The sequence below is a fragment of the Balaenoptera musculus genome, chromosome 4 (assembly GCF_009873245.2).
Source record: "Balaenoptera musculus isolate JJ_BM4_2016_0621 chromosome 4, mBalMus1.pri.v3, whole genome shotgun sequence".
Classification (NCBI taxonomy): domain Eukaryota; kingdom Metazoa; phylum Chordata; class Mammalia; order Artiodactyla; family Balaenopteridae; genus Balaenoptera; species Balaenoptera musculus.
The window spans coordinates 72,268,447-72,284,594 of NC_045788.1; the positions used below are offsets into that span (position 1 = coordinate 72,268,447).

At 31.5% G+C, this 16,148-nt stretch overlaps 1 protein-coding gene across 16 annotated transcripts in view; it reads left to right on the top strand.

Moving 5' to 3' along the window:
- The window catches only part of DLG1 (discs large MAGUK scaffold protein 1), a 295,326-nt gene that overhangs the window by 243,541 nt on the left and 35,637 nt on the right, over positions 1 to 16,148 (top strand). For 9 of the 16 annotated variants that reach the window (XM_036849845.1, XM_036849854.1, XM_036849847.1 and 6 more), the window contains 3 exons: positions 2,618 to 2,794; positions 5,978 to 6,047; positions 9,852 to 9,951. In XM_036849845.1, the coding sequence (XP_036705740.1) occupies positions 2,618 to 2,794; positions 5,978 to 6,047; positions 9,852 to 9,951 (347 nt within the window). Of the gene's footprint in view, positions 1 to 2,617; positions 2,795 to 5,977; positions 6,048 to 9,851; positions 9,952 to 10,642; positions 10,677 to 16,148 lie in introns of all 16 variants that reach the window. The other 7 variants (XM_036849855.1, XM_036849848.1, XM_036849852.1 and 4 more) reach the window with 2 other exon arrangements.

Here is a 16,148-nt window from a genome sequence, read left to right on the forward strand (position 1 = left end):
TAAGCTTAGCCATTTCTAGCTGATTTAAAGTGAGAGACCTGTAACTCTTCCTTTCATGTGAACATTTAGAGGCCATTGTAGGGCTATTAACTGGCCTAATTTCAATATTGTTGTGTCTCAAGGAATAGGGAGTCCCAAGGAGATGGGAGGGAGATGGGGAAGGGCCAGTTGGTAGAGCAGTCAGAACACACACATTTATCAATTAAGTTACCATCTTATAAGAGCATGGTTTGTGATGCACCAAAATGATTACAATAGTAACGTTAACGATCACAGATCACCATAATAAATATAATAATAATGAAAAAGTTTGAAATATTGGGAGAATTACCAAAATGTGACATAGAGACATGAAGTGAGCAAATGTCGTAAAAATGATACCAATAGACTTGGGATTACCACGGGGTTATGCCGTCCCAACACAGGGTTGCCACAAAACCTTCAATTTGTAAAAAAAAAAACAAACCACAATATCTGGCAAGTGCAATAAGGTAAAGCACAATAAAATGAGGTATGCCTATAGATACATGTAGCCAATCTGCCATAGTTAACCAGAAGTCTTATGGTTCTTTTTAGTAAATGTATTTTTAATTTCAAAAGTAAAAATAAAGTTAAGGCTACCAATGACTACATACACTATGGTACCTTTTTATAAAGCTCTGAAACAGGTAAAATCATACATAATTACTTAGTCATCCATATGTGTGTGATAAAACCAAACCAACAAAAAAGGGGTAAGGAGCAAGGAAATAATAAACACTGTATTCGGAACGGTGGTTACCTTCTAATAGTGCTTAACTCTTAATCTGAGGGAAACAGGATCAAGGGGAAAAATACATAGGTGAATATAAGTTACTGATAAAAGTTTTGTGTATAGTCTTAGGTTGGAGAGTAGATTAACAGGTGTTCATTATATTCTTATGATTAATAGCTCAAATAAGTATTCCATGAGTTCCTTTTTTTTATTAATCAGAGTACTAAAAGACAAAGTTTAAGTGCTAACATAGGGAGTAGAGATTGTGAGTGATTTCTTCGTTGCTCATCGGTAATATAGTTGTGTTGATTTTGTAATTCAAAAGATTAATTTATGATAATAAAAATGTGGAGATGTAGTATTTTCCCTTTTCTGAATATCCTGTGGCATTTGTTCTACCTCTTAAGGTACTTTATTTGCTATTTTATATTCTGTTTATTTGTATCTTCATCATCTTTGTCATCTGTATCTTTGCCATATCTACTTAATTACCTTTTTAAATGAATATTTAGTAAATTACTAACTATATCAAACCTTTGTATTATTTGAAGTTAACTATATTTTTCCAGTAGAAAGACGTTTCCTTAGTATTCAGAATTTATTGAAGTAATGACCTTGCATTTATATCATTTATAATCTTTATCTTACAGTTGTAGAATTCTTTCTTCAAATAAAATCCATGTATTGGATATGTTTTAATATATGTTTAAGTAAGCCTTCCCACTTTTGATTCTCACCTACTTCCTTCACACTGTTAACCACTGAAAAGTCTTGAAAGAACACATTTGAAAACCATTAACTAGTTCATTCATTTAGCCATCAAATCATTTCACCCCTCTTCAGTTTTACTTCAAGAGATAGAGTCTTAAAAGTTGGGTAGCATGAAAAGGAATATGATTTGTATCCTAATTTCCCATTGCCAAATTAGGACAAAGGAATGAATAAATTGTATTATAAATGTAATTCTTGGGATCCTTCCTGTACTCTTGTTAGAGGTTTTTTGAATGTAAGAATTTAATTTGTCACCATTCTAAAGCAATTATACTCCAATAAAGATGTTAAAGAAAAAGAATTTAATTTGTTTAAATATTGTACACTAATTAAGTATCAGGACACAATTTTCTTGTTATCAAATTTTAAAATATACCTGACATTTTGCAATTACTATATTAAATTGATACAGTATTTTTTCCAAAATGGTTGGCAGCTGTTAAAGTCATCATATCGTCATCTGTAGTTAGTTTTCATCATTGTTATTGACTCTGAAAACCCTATTAATTATAGTTTTATGAACAAATGAAAGGAATAGTTAACTGGGAAAATAATCACTCTGTTGATCTAGTCTTAAAGTCCACAAATGATGAATCAGATCAATCAGGGAATTTGTTTACCCAAGTGTGTCTAGTCAAAATAAAGAGAAGAGTCTCTTTTAATATTTACTTTATTAATTTAGAACAACTGACCAGATTTGTCTTCATTTTAGAAGTCAATACAGGTTGCCACTGGATTGTACTAAAAGTATTTTTTTTAATTTCTCATACAGTATTGAGAGAAATAAGGTAGTATATCTATTAACATAACAAGTTAATTTTGCTGTTTCTTTTTAGTCTCATTGTCTTCTTGTATTGGGTTGGCCGAAAAGTTCGTTCGGGCTTTTCTGTAATGTCTCACAGAAAAGCCCAAACAAACTTTTTGGTCGACCCAATAATATAGCGCAAAATTGAGCTTGGCGTTATTCTGCCTACCATGGTACATTGTTTAATTATCTACCCAGATTATATATATATTTTTAGGATCCTGTTTATTTAATATTCATAATATCATTATAAGAAATAATTATGGACTTTTTTCTTCTTAATCTAGGGCCCTTTTTGATTATGACAAGACTAAAGACAGTGGCCTTCCTAGTCAGGGATTGAACTTCAAATTTGGAGATATCCTCCATGTTATTAATGCTTCTGATGACGAATGGTGGCAGGCCAGGCAGGTTACACCAGATGGTGAAAGTGATGAAGTTGGGGTGATTCCCAGTAAACGCAGGTAAATATAAGTGTGTTACAGTCTTACCACTTGAAAATTGGACAACATAAATAATTGCTGTTTCTTTAATTTTCTTTTACTGAAGTGGTGATTTTATGCTCGGTTTTATATATTGTGTTTCACAACCATTTAATTTTATTCACCTTATATTGTAACCAATGACATAGTAAGAGAATATGATGCCCCCAAATAGAAATTTCTCTAAAGCTCCTACTGGTTGCTAAAAACAAAATGAGTATATTTTAAGTCACTGTGCCATATATCTATACCAGTGGAGGGAGAGAGAATTAAAAGCCTCTGTAGTTTTCCCATGTAGATGGTGTTAAAACCTAAATTTCCAGGGGTTTTGATTGTGTGAATTGCCTCCTCTAGACTTAAAAAATGAAAGCATTTTAACTAAATGCAAAATTTTTAGAAATATCTAAGAATGTGTTTCACATCTCTGTTTTCTTGTTTAATTTAAAAGTATCCATGCATTCACTGCTCTTTCCTCTTTGCTTTTAACTGTTTATTGTAGTGATTCACTCACTGGTACATACCACCTAGTGGCAAAAGTGGTTAAGTGCAGATTGTCTTTGAAAAGGGTGATCCCAATTTAGAACCCCCTCTAAGGTCAATGAAATGCTATTCAGTGTCTACTTCTATGGGAAAGGTATTAAAACATCAGTTCATAATTTCTTCAAAAGAGCTTATTTATGAGATCTGATTCATCCAAATCATTGCCTAAAACTTAAAAGTTTTAAGATAGCCAGTAAAAATTGTCAATGAAACATTAATGTTTATTATAGCCAGTTAATTCACTTCAAGTCAAGCTTATGACGTAATAAACTTGTTCTTTTCTTATTAATAAGTTGGACTTATACTTATTTTGTTAAGAGTCTCTAAAATCGATACTTATGCCAAATCATATGCCTGTTTATAATCCTCTCTACCTTATCTATATTTGTACACCTGTTTTTAGACATTGAAGAGTAGAAATGTTAAGATATTGCCTAGGTTTGTAATTGTGGTTTTGGAATTTATGACTGTTGTTGGCTAGATCCATATTTTTAGCAAGATCCAACTATTTGGCTGGATCTTACATTTGGTGGCAACTCCTCTTTTAGCAATGCAGCCCTCAGCTGCATAACTTTTTTCCTGGAATAGAATGTAGTATACTTTAAATCCAGAAATGCTTCCACTGTGCCTTGTTGAGTCAGTAGAAACCTCACGTCTTAAATATCAAGGTCAGAGTTCCTAAAAATTGTCTTTATCCCTTGGAGTCTTATATCTTGCAAAGGTTTTACATGTGCTTGCAACATATGAGAAATACAGCTGACTTTGGTGGAAAGAGATATTTTTCATTTTGTGTATAAAAATTCTGTGAGGTTGGATTTTGAAGCCAGAAGTGATAAAAGAGATGAGATATACCTTGAGACCTCTACAGATCCCCAAATTCATGAATAATATTATAGAATATAATTTTCTTTCCGTAAAATGCAGTATGAAATCACAACCAATTATGCCATTTCATTCTTCAGTGTATTCTAAACTTGTATTTTCTTAAATAGAACGATATCTTTCTTAGACCTCTTTATGTCTAATAATAGCACAAGGAATTGTAGTTCCTACAGTTCTTAGCTTTCTTTTGGAAACAGTGTTGACAAATAAACACAATTGAAGTCACTCAACTATTTAGCGAGCAAGATAATGATTAGAAAACAAAGCCATTTTGAGTTGTAAATGTTTACCTCACTAAATGTTAGTTTTTCAGTCCCCTCAGTAAGTGCCTAGGCAGAATTATAAATTAATTATTCATATCATGGACCCTCAGGATTGCTCTGGAATAGAAAAAGCAAGTTTTAAATCCATGACTGCTAGGGTTCTTCTGTACCCATGGTAAAACTGTATAGCTAGATAATAAAAAATAAAGATATGCATTTATTCATAGGCTGTTTCGGTACGTTTTCCTGCTATATACTAATATAATTGCTATGTTGAAATCAAGGATTTGTAAAGCTTAATTTATATGAAATTTTGCACAATTCATATTGGTGTTACAATCTACACAATTGTAGATTGTACATTTGTTGTAGTTTTGTTTGCTTGCTTATTTCGAAGGTAACATTTTTAACAAGGTTTAAAATTCAAAAGATTTAAAAGCTATACAGGCTGTCTCTTAACTCTGTTCCCCAAGCACCCATTTCACCTTCTTAGGGATAACTAAGGTTACCAGTTCTTCTATATCCTCCCAAAGATACTTTAAAACTGTATTTTGGGGACTTCCCTGGTGGTCCAGTGGCTAAGACTCTGCACTCCCAAAATAGGGGGCCTGGGTTCGATCCCCGGTCAGGGAGCTGGATCCCACATGCCGCAACTAAGAGTTTGCATGCTGCAACTAAAGATCCTGCATGCTACAACTAAAGATCCCACATGCCGCAACTGAAGATTCTGCATGCCGCAACTAAAAGATTCTGCTTGCCACAACTAAAGATCCCACATGCCACAACTAAAGATCCCACATGCCACAACTAAAAGATACTGCATGCCACAACAAAGATCCTGCGTGCCTCAACTAAGACCCAGCACAGCCAAATAAATAAATAAATATTTTCTTAAAAAACCCTCTATTTCGTACACTATAATTGGTTACTTTATGTATTTACACAAATATATCATTGGAATTAAGCTTAATTTTTTTTATTTCCCTCCTTTTTATTTTCAAAAATTTCAGAGCTATAGAAAAATAAGAGAAATGCAAGAATAGTACTTAGAGCACCCACATATCCTTCACCTACTTTCATCAGTTAATATTTTACCCCATCTGCTTTCTCTGTAACACTGAGTTTTTAGCATATGTGTTCCATGCTAATATAACATTTAAACAACAAAACAAATGGAAACCTGGAAAATAGCTAAACTCAGAAGTGGTGCTTCATAATTTCAGTGTAATTATGGAGTAGAGTGTATATATAAGTACACATACTTGTACTGTATTTTGATATTTCACAAGTGGTTTTGTTTCATAATAAAATGAGCCCTGTATTTCATTTCTCATAATTTCTTATAAATTATGGGATTCAGATGACTTCTGAAGGCTTTAGAATATAAAAATGCTCCATATTAAAGTCTCAGTTCTGATGATTTCTAGTTAGAGCTTTAGATATGTTTATTATACTTAAAAAATAATCTGTGCTTTGCCAGGGTTGAGAAGAAAGAACGAGCCCGATTAAAAACAGTGAAATTCAATTCTAAAGCCAGAGGAGATAAAGGGGTGAGTATGTGAAATCTATTATTTCTAGAAATTAATAATTGAAGGTAATAGGCCTTTTCATAATTCTTGTTTGAGGCACATTATTAAAATGAGAAGGATTTTGCCATAAGAATTAACTATCAACTGCTCTTGCTGTGGAGGCCTACAATAGTAGATATGCTAAAGTAAACAATTTATTAACTTAAAGCATCCATTTCACAGATTTTTCCAAATTATCAAAACTGTCGTTTGATATATTCTTAACAACATACTTTTGGTCGTTATTTTTATAAATGAAATGAATTCAGCCTTCACTCAGATGAACAATTAACTATAAATGTGTGTCACCAGTATTAGTCATGAAGCTAATAAATAATACATCTGAGAAAATAGGCCTTCCCAAAACTATTAATTAGTTCATAATGTAAGTTTACGGGTTTTTGCAAGCGAATTTATGGAAATTTTCTTATTTTTTCCCCATTTATCGCTAATATTACTCATTAATAAAATCCATCTTTTAAATGTTTAAATCAGTATGAATTTTTATCTTAAGGGAATAAAGAAAGGGACAGTCAAGAGGAGGACTTTATAGGAAATATATCAAGAAATATGTCAAAGAAATATATCAGAATTCTTTTATATATATTTTAGACGTGTTTTTGTTTTCATTTACTTTGTCCTTCTTGAATCTAGTGGATGTCAATGGATGATATCACAGGCTTCACCCTATAGTATGTGTGTAATTAGTGCAATGGAATATTCTAGCAATAGGCCTGAAGAAAATGCTGAAACACATGTTGTGTTGAAATACTATTTATAGCAATGTTTTGTGTTTTGGGGTTTTTTTATCTAAAGCAAAACTTTTATACATCTTTTGATCAAATTTCAAATGAATATGGAAAGTTAACTCAGCAAATAAATTAACCCTACTCTTTGTACATGTCTGATATCACTAAGCACTCAGACTTAAAGCTTTAAAATTTTAAAGGAATATGACCCTTGATCAAAGAAATTAAATCTGAGTAAATTATATATAATGCATTCAGTTATTTTAGAAATGCTAAATTCCTTTAAAATTTACTTGTACCTTTCAGAAAATACGAAATTATATAGTATAATCTGAAGCAATATTTAAAATAGAAAATCTTTGGAGGAAAAAATCCCAAGTAAATGCTGGGTATTTGAAATATATACAATGGTTTTTGTGCTTGTTTTATATATGTCTTTTAAAGTATTTTAGTAAAATACACTGTCAGTGTATTGTAAAAGAGGTTGCATGTTGTAACTTTTCTTTCAAACTGTAAGAAGTTAACTGAATTAACGACATATTTAAATCTTAGTCTTGTTTGTTGACTATAACCAACTTTATACACAGTCACTGTGTTCTAACACAGCACCAAAAGTATGCATGATACTGAGTGGGGTAAAAATACGCTTGCCATTGATACAGAACTGCGTTTCTCTCTGTAATACCATTTCCCATTCTAAGCTCTTCTTTTCCTTTCCTTATATGGTGGGTTATGGACTTTGTTTCCAATACAGACTTTTTTAAAACATTTCAGTTTCTCATTAACATTTTTAACATTCATTTAGCTATTTTGAAATACTACATATGGAAATTATATGTTTAGATATTTGATATATGTTTCATGAATTTGTAATATTTTATCAGTCCTCATATTTATTACACTCTCTCTTGCAAGATAGCATTAATAACAATAAGTAATTAAACAGATTGTTTTGTATTGAAAATAAAAAGGAACTAGAGTTAGTATGTTTCTTCAGTTTTGTGTTTTCCCTACACATTTTTGTCCTGTTTGCTTGTGCTATTTTTCACTTTTAATAAATTCTTCACCTGCAGGATGTTAGATGTAATACAGTTAATACATTTCTTAACTAACAAGCATTTCTTTCTGTCCTATATTATGATATCTTTACGATATCTCATTTTGGCTAACTGCAAAAGATATCAAAAATCAAAACATTTTAAACTTCATGTTTCTTTTGGTTGTTTGCTGTGAAACTGACTCTGACCACTATATATGCAGTAGGAGAGGTAAATAACCTTTTATTAAAAATGTATCAGTTTTATCAGTTAGCATAAAAATTATTACTAAATTCAAAATCAATGATTGTCATGAACAAAAAGACTTAGTCCTTCCATAAATTAGATTACCATAAATTTTTCTCTATTGAAACTTGTTTTCTTCTCTTTCTCTTTTCTAAAATTTGGATTCAAGGAAAGATTTTTATTCAGGTAATGCTACTTGACAGTTTATAAAACAATTATAAGCTTAGATTTCTCCACAGTATTTTTTTCTCAACTTAATTTTTAACTTCTGCTTAGGGTTATCTGAGCTTTCAGATTTTAAGATTGATATCAAGACAGTCTGCTTGTCTAATGACTATGAACTTATTAATTTTGAATTATTGATATGAAAAAGATAAAAATGAAAGTTTTTGTAAAGATTCTTACCAAAACAAATCTTTTCAAGTAATAGAATTTGAGCTAAAAAAGTCACTTTAATCCATTTCATCACCTTAATCACCTGGCATCACATGACTAAAAATACCGGCACGCCAGAAAAAAGTACTGCCTGGTGTTGATATACTTCACAATATTGATAGCATCTTATGACATGGATAAACGCAAGAAAAATTAGAACAGAATTTCTATCCTTTATATTGTTCCCACTTCAAAAAATAATAAAAATTATAATTCCTATTGTCACTGGTAGGCAAGGCCATTTCCTTCAAGACATGGGTGCCTGTGACAAATTACAGAAGAAGCTGTTCCTCTTTAGCCTCATCTTTCTGTGTGCTACCTGCTTTTAAAAGTGTGAATGCACAAATGGGACATTCAAGAAGGGAAAAAACTTGTCTCAGACATCTGTGCAACAAGGGACGTCACATCAGCTGTCATAGCAATTATGTATAAACTACTAGATTTTTAATTGCCTCTTTGACATTATGAGCACCAAACTTTTTATTCCCTATTCAGGACATGGTGCTAATGAATTGAATTTGGTTCTATTTTATTTATATATACTTTAAAAATAGATAATATGGTAGAGCTTAAAGGCTAATAAATGAGTTATGATGCCATTTAAATTGGCCAGGAGAGTTGACTCTTCTTCCTTGGTTAGATAGCATTGATAATTCTTTTGCTGGACTCTGTGCTTGATGGACATGTCTTAGTTTTCTTCCCATTTTCTGATAAGCGTTTAGTTATCCTAATTCTCTTCTTTTAAAAAAAAAAAGATTTGTTTTTAAATATTCAGCACTAGCAACTTGCTCAGTTGTTTTGGTTCTCTTTTTTAGTAGTGGCTTTTTGTTAGTTTGTTGGAGCCACAAAAAAAAGAGAGAGAGAAAGGGAAAAAATGTGCTAAAGCCAAAGGAAAATGAAGGAAAGGAAAATTTAAAATATTTGAACAGCTAAAGTAATAACTTTTGCTGTAGAGCACCTAATACTTGGAAATCTAGAAAAATATGGATTGATATGAACAGATGCAAGCTTGATTTGGACTATAGTAGTAGCTAATCTGATTTACTCTTCCCTTTTTTATCAAATAACACTTCCTCCTTATTTTTAGGTATCATTGAATTATACTCTTGAAATTTTTCTGTGTTTTCAGTTATAAAATATTAGAATTAGAGCAGTTAATACTAAATTAAAAATTCACTGTGTATGTGATTAAAGCAAAATTCATATACAAACTGCACACTGTGGTCACAAGAGTCAGCTTTCACAGAGCTACTAGGCTGGGCCTTTGTACACACAGACAGTAGACATCCCTTTGTTTTGCCCCTCCTTCTCTTCTTCAGCAGTCATTCAATGACAAGCGTAAAAAGAACCTCTTTTCCCGAAAATTCCCCTTCTACAAGAACAAGGACCAGAGTGAGCAGGAAACAAGTGATGCTGACCGTAAGTATGTGGATCCAGTGGTCAACTGAAGATAAATGTAGAGGGACCTACTGCCCTGCAGTTGGTTGTTACCATGGAGACAGTTTCAAGAGCTGCAACAGGTTACTATTTGTCTTAACTAGGGACAATTTAACAGGCATAAATTAATTTGCATACCAATCTTAACTTTTTCTAGCACCTTAGGAATTCTTAATTTAAAGTAAATGGTATTTTTAAGCTATGTTTAAAATAGAATTTTTTTATGTAAAGGTTCTTATAAGAAACACTTATACTCTCAAAAAAATATTTTAGAGGAAAAACATGGGTACCTGAGAAGCTACTTATTGATTTCTAGGTATAGCATTGCCAATCTTTGATAATAGATTATCTCAAATCATTCCGTTTTATCCCATTTCTTCAGTATATGTAGACAATCTGAATTTTACTTTTAAAATAGCAAGAAATAGTCAAAATTTTTGCTTCTCTACTCTAATCAGCTTCTCATATAAAACTTTCATTCTTTTATTAGATTATATCTAGCTGCTAGCTTATTTTAAACTTTCAGAAATACACAAAAATGCTCTGTAAGATACGTGCACCTGTAATGGTCTTGGAACTGTCTCTTATTGTAGCACCAATTTTATGCATTACTGACAACTATTTTCTTTGATTATCTTTTTATTGCTTGCTCTCTGGGAACTACTCTCTACAGGAGATCCCTGACGACATGGGATCAAAAGGCCTGAGTAAGTGATTAAAATACTCCCAAGTTATTTTTTAACCTCCATCTACAGACCTACCTTTTTCAGATACATTTTGAGATTCATGGTAGCGCCCTTCTGGCATGAGGAGGTGTATGATTTAGATTGCTTTTAGATTCTTCATGTTAATAATATGCTTGGGATTTTTATTTCTGTAATACACACCTTTGTTTTTCTCCATTTTTCACATGTCATTTGAAAAACTGCTCATAATTATATTTTCCTTTTTGTAATTTTTATGGCAATTACTTTCTCTAGGAATTTTTTAAATATGAAGAAAGACTTTTAATGTTTTTTAAAATACTGCTATCTGCCCTCATTATTAGAAGGTAGAATATAATCTTCCTTACAGTTTTATGTCCCCCCCTTTTTTTTGTTAAAACAAGTTAAAATTGCTTTGAGCCTGTGTTAGAAAAGCATTGCTATAAGGTGAAACTATAAAACACAATAGGCCTTAAATATTAAAGAAGAATTGTAGAACTCAAGTTCAAGTAGCAGTCTATGTAGTAGGTAAATTGTATATCTTTTTTTAAGGAAGTTGTAAGTTATGAAAAGAATTATAAGAAATATTATCCTTTGTTTTTTCTTTAACCAAGGTGTTGTCTCTGTTTGGGGGGAGTTTTTTTGTGTGTGTTGTTCCTGTTTAATTTTCTAGCTAGTACTTAATCTTCATATAAAGCTTGGTACAGAGTCTGGTAATGTAGGAGTCATTTAATAAATGTTGGAATGAGTGAATGAAACAAGAAGTCATTTTAGCAAACAAAATTTTAAATGTGAATGTTTACAAATTGATTAAATGTGAAATTTTACCAAATATTACTAAGTTCTTTCAGGTGACAATGACTCATAGAAGTAATCTTTTAGGCTAAAGTTTTTTTCTAAGTAGTTGTTTCCGTTTGCATTATTAAGCATCTTGAAAACTTATTTCTTCACAATTCATTGACCATTAAGGATATAGCCAATATCTTTTAACTTTCTAAGTTTACCTTAATAAACATTAAATTTCACAGATTTTTTTTCCTGATTAATGCTAACTTGACTTTTAACCTTAACTATAGGTACTTGACTTTTATTTCAACTTTAACAATTAAAGGTTTATATTAGATTGAAAGCAGTATGCTTTATATGTAATTATTTCTATTACACACACTTTATTATTTATGCATTTGCCTTTTTAGGATCTGGCAAGAGCCACAAATTTACTATCACTAGTTGGCACCCTTTTTTAATCTCTTACCTTTGGGAAAAATTATCAGTGAAATCTTCAGAAACTGGAAAATATTTCCACAGATTCTTAATGCTATAGAATTTATTTTGAGAATGATCATGAGGTGGTGTGGATCATCAAATGAACTCACATATTTTTGTTACCTGTTGAGTCATCAGAGAACTATGGAAAACTCATGGAAAAAGGAACTAAATGAAGAATTTGGTTCCCGCATTGATATTTTTATAATAGATAACTACACCTTGACCACATTGTATTTTCATCTCTCATTTTAATTGAGGTTTGAGACTTGGGAAGAGAAACAAATGAAAAATGATAACTGATTACCAATGTCGTTGATTTAATTTTCTGGTCAGTGACTTAAGATCCCTTGAATAGTAGGTTTCTGTGCTTCATCTCACAAGAACTGAAAGAATTTATTCACGTGGTAACTTGATCAGATCAAAAAGATTTTATTTAGAAAAGGTTGACGGAGACAGAAAAATATCAGTAAAATTCTAAACTGGATATGATGGAGGTTATCACATAAAACATTACTAGCAGCTGACAAGATGCTCATTATTATACAGTAGAAAATACTGGGAAGAAGAGTGGGTTAAGGGCATTATTTAAGATCTGAGTTATCTATATTCTAAAGTTCAGGATACAGGGAAAAAACTAAGCAAAATCCTGTGTGATTTTAATGTAAGAAAATAAATGTGACCTCATATTGGTATTCATTAAGCCTTGCTGGAACAGGACTCATGAAGGGACTGAAAACAGAAGGACAAATTATTCCAGATAAACCTGTTGAAGAGATGTGGAATAACACTGAATATCAAGAAAGATGTACACCTGCGTGTAATTTCACACAACCTATGAAAAAGTAGGGTATTTAATTAAAGAGCAGAGAGGGAAACAAAAGTGGTACCCTAGAATACTTTTCATAGACAAGAATTCAGTGCTTCTACAAAGACGAGGATCAAATAAATTATTGATTTATCCTGTTGACAGTAGACGAAACAATAATAGAAATTGCCTTTCCAAACCTAATTTTGACTAACAGAACTAATTAAAGTATGATGGAAATCTGGGAGGATACAACTAAATTATCATACTTGTAACAAGCTAGAAATAGAAATCTGTGCAGCTTTTATGCTTTTAGAAGGCAATTTTGAAAAAATTCAAGAGGAAAAAAAGTGGGTAAGTTTCCTTTAAAAGAGACTAAAAGTAAGTGTAGTTCAGGAGCAGTTATATAAGGTGCTCAGAAATGAAATTATGGTATACAGTTTCAGACAAGGTTTGTACCTGTCTTTTGTATGCAGTTTATTTTTATAGCTTTCCACTTTGTAGAACACCTCAGAAACTTATACAGTTAGGCACATAGGTTTCCTATTACATCTCTTCTTTTTCTATTTTAAAGACTTATTTAAGTAGATTGGTACAGAGCTCTTAAGATGCCAAAACCAGACTTATTTTCATTTGTGTTAAGAATAAGTGTAAGAGTAGTAGTATTTTTTAAGACTGAGGATGTGTCGTATTTAGGGAGAGCAAAGAGAAAACACATGATATAGTCTCAGGAAGAAATGTTTGACTAGAAGGGTGAGACTTGGTCAGAGAGATTTGAAATGGTTGTGATCAGCAAACATATAAACAAAAATTAAAATTTTAAGAATCTGATTATACTATCTATGTCAAAAGGATAATATTCTTGCACATAAATTTCTAACAGATCAATAAGAAACAAACACTCCCTGTTAGAAAACTGGACAAAGGATATAAGAAGAATGCTCAAAAGATAAGCAAATGAAATAAGCATATAAGAAATCTTTAACAGCCCTAATAATCAATAAACAAAATGATATGTTTTACCCATCACCTTAGCAGACTTTTCTTTTAAAGCAGAATCCAGTGATAGAGATGGTTCTGTGGAATGACTACTTTTAACATATTACTACTGGGAGTGTAGATTGGTACAGCCTTTTTGGAAAAGCATATCTTCTGATCTACTAATTCTTTTTCAAGGAATTTATCCTAAGGATGTAATCAGAGGTGGAAACAAAGGTTTATATATCAGGATGTTTTGTTTAATATTATTTAGAAAGTACAGCACCCCCAAAATTGAAATAATCCTAAAATGCCTTACAGTTGGGAAGTGGTTAATGAAGTATGACTTACTATATAGTATAATATTTTATAGCCATTGAAAATCATATTAAAACATAATGGCGTGGAAAATGCTCACAATATAAATGAAAAAAGTAAACTATGAAACTGTACATATATTGTCTCAGATTTGTAAATAAACATATATATTTAGGGCTATTTTTGAATAGTGTTGCTTTGAACATTTTTATACATATCTTTTGGTATGCATATATGCCTTTTACGTTGAGAAAATACCTAGGAAATGAATTGCTAGGTCACAGATATATAATATGTTAGGTATTAGTAGATAGTGCCAAGTAGTTTTCCAAAGTGGTTATACCAGTTTACCCCACCCCCACCCCCAAGTAGTATGTGAGTTCCAGTTGCTACATATCTTTCTCTACGCTTGGCATACCTGTTTTGTTTTTGTTTTTTCATTTTGGTCATTCTGGTGGATGGTAGAGATACCTGTTGTGGCTTTAATTTGCGTTTCCCCGATAATAAGCTTGAACACTTTTTTATACTTATTGGATATTTAAATATCTTCTTTGATGACATGCCTTGAAAAAGATTATTTTTAATTATCAGGAAAAAAGCATTTTAACTTTCTAACAAGCTCCCAAGCAATGATAATGATGCCATTCCAAGGACAATACTTTAAGTAGCAAGAGTTTATTATAGAGGAGTTACTTAAAGGATACTTGAAAGAACTTGAAGAATTTGACTACTTCATAGCTATTGGTAATCTTAGAGAACTCAAGATGAGTAGGGGAAATTCCCAGAAAAGAGATTGTAGTAACTTCAGTTTTTTATACATGTATAACATGTCAGACATATTCAATAGTAGAGGAATAATAAAATAAACCCCATAAGTATTCATTTATCCAACTTCTCTAATTGTCAAATCATGATTAATTTTGTTTCTTCCATACTCCCACTTTCCCCTCCACTCACTCAAGTGCAATAACTAACATTTCTTTCTTTTGTATATTAGAGATTGCACAGTGTAATACCAATCCTAGTATAAATTTAAGAATTTTTTTTTCTATGTGGCATTCCTACTTCTGGGAATGAATTTTAAGGAAATAGGACAAAAGGTGAAAGCCATATAAATGAAGACGTTCATAATAATTTGTTGATGTTTGTGGAAAACAATTTAAAGCAAACTAAAATATCTAAGTTAAGTAGTAAGGTAAATCATGATGTAACAGTCCTATAAAGCATTATACAACAATTTAAAATGATTGTTTTGACATCTGTGTGATAACATGGGAAGAAATTTTTAAATATAAACTTTAGAAAACCACCATTTTATATGTGCTATCATACATTATTCAGTCTTGTAATTTTTAATGTTCTTCCTTCATTTAAAATATACATAATAATGATTAAGAAAGTTGTATCTTGTCTTTGTAGGTTAGAATAGCAGACTTACTTTTCACTATGACAGTTATTCAAGAACTGTACTACCATTAAGTTCTACCATTCTCTAAACTTTTCAGTAGTGCTACTTGATTTTAGGAGACTGTGGGTGGTATGGTACAGCAGATATCTCTCCTCAAGCTTTTTCCTTATCCGTTAATTTTTTTTTCCTTTGCCTGACATAAGAAATTTAGATTTACCTCTCTCCCATGGAAAATTTTGTTTTTTAGTTTTTATAGATAAAATTACCTTTTTTTATTCAAAGGAGACACGTGTTGAGAGAACGCAAGAGATTACATTTACATGAAAAAAGTGCTGGCTGTTTACTGAACAGTCAAGTTATGAAATGGGGGTCACTTTGAAGAAGGGGCCAGGCAGCAGATGGGTGTGTTTACTTTATCCTTTTTGTTTTGCAAAGTAGCCATTGTCAGTTTTATCAAAGCAGAGTTTCTCAAATAGTTAGTCTACTTGAAAATACAATCCTACCTTCTAGAATTCCGTTCCATTTGACTTTTTTTTTGAGGCATCTGAATCTATGATATCCAAAATGCTTTATCTGTATGATCTCAGACATGAATTTTCATTTCTCTTCAGGAACAAGAAAGAAGCTGAACTAAAAGCAAGATCATTTATTTATTTTTTAAGATATCACTTCACTGAAATGGGCATCTGTTTGCTCA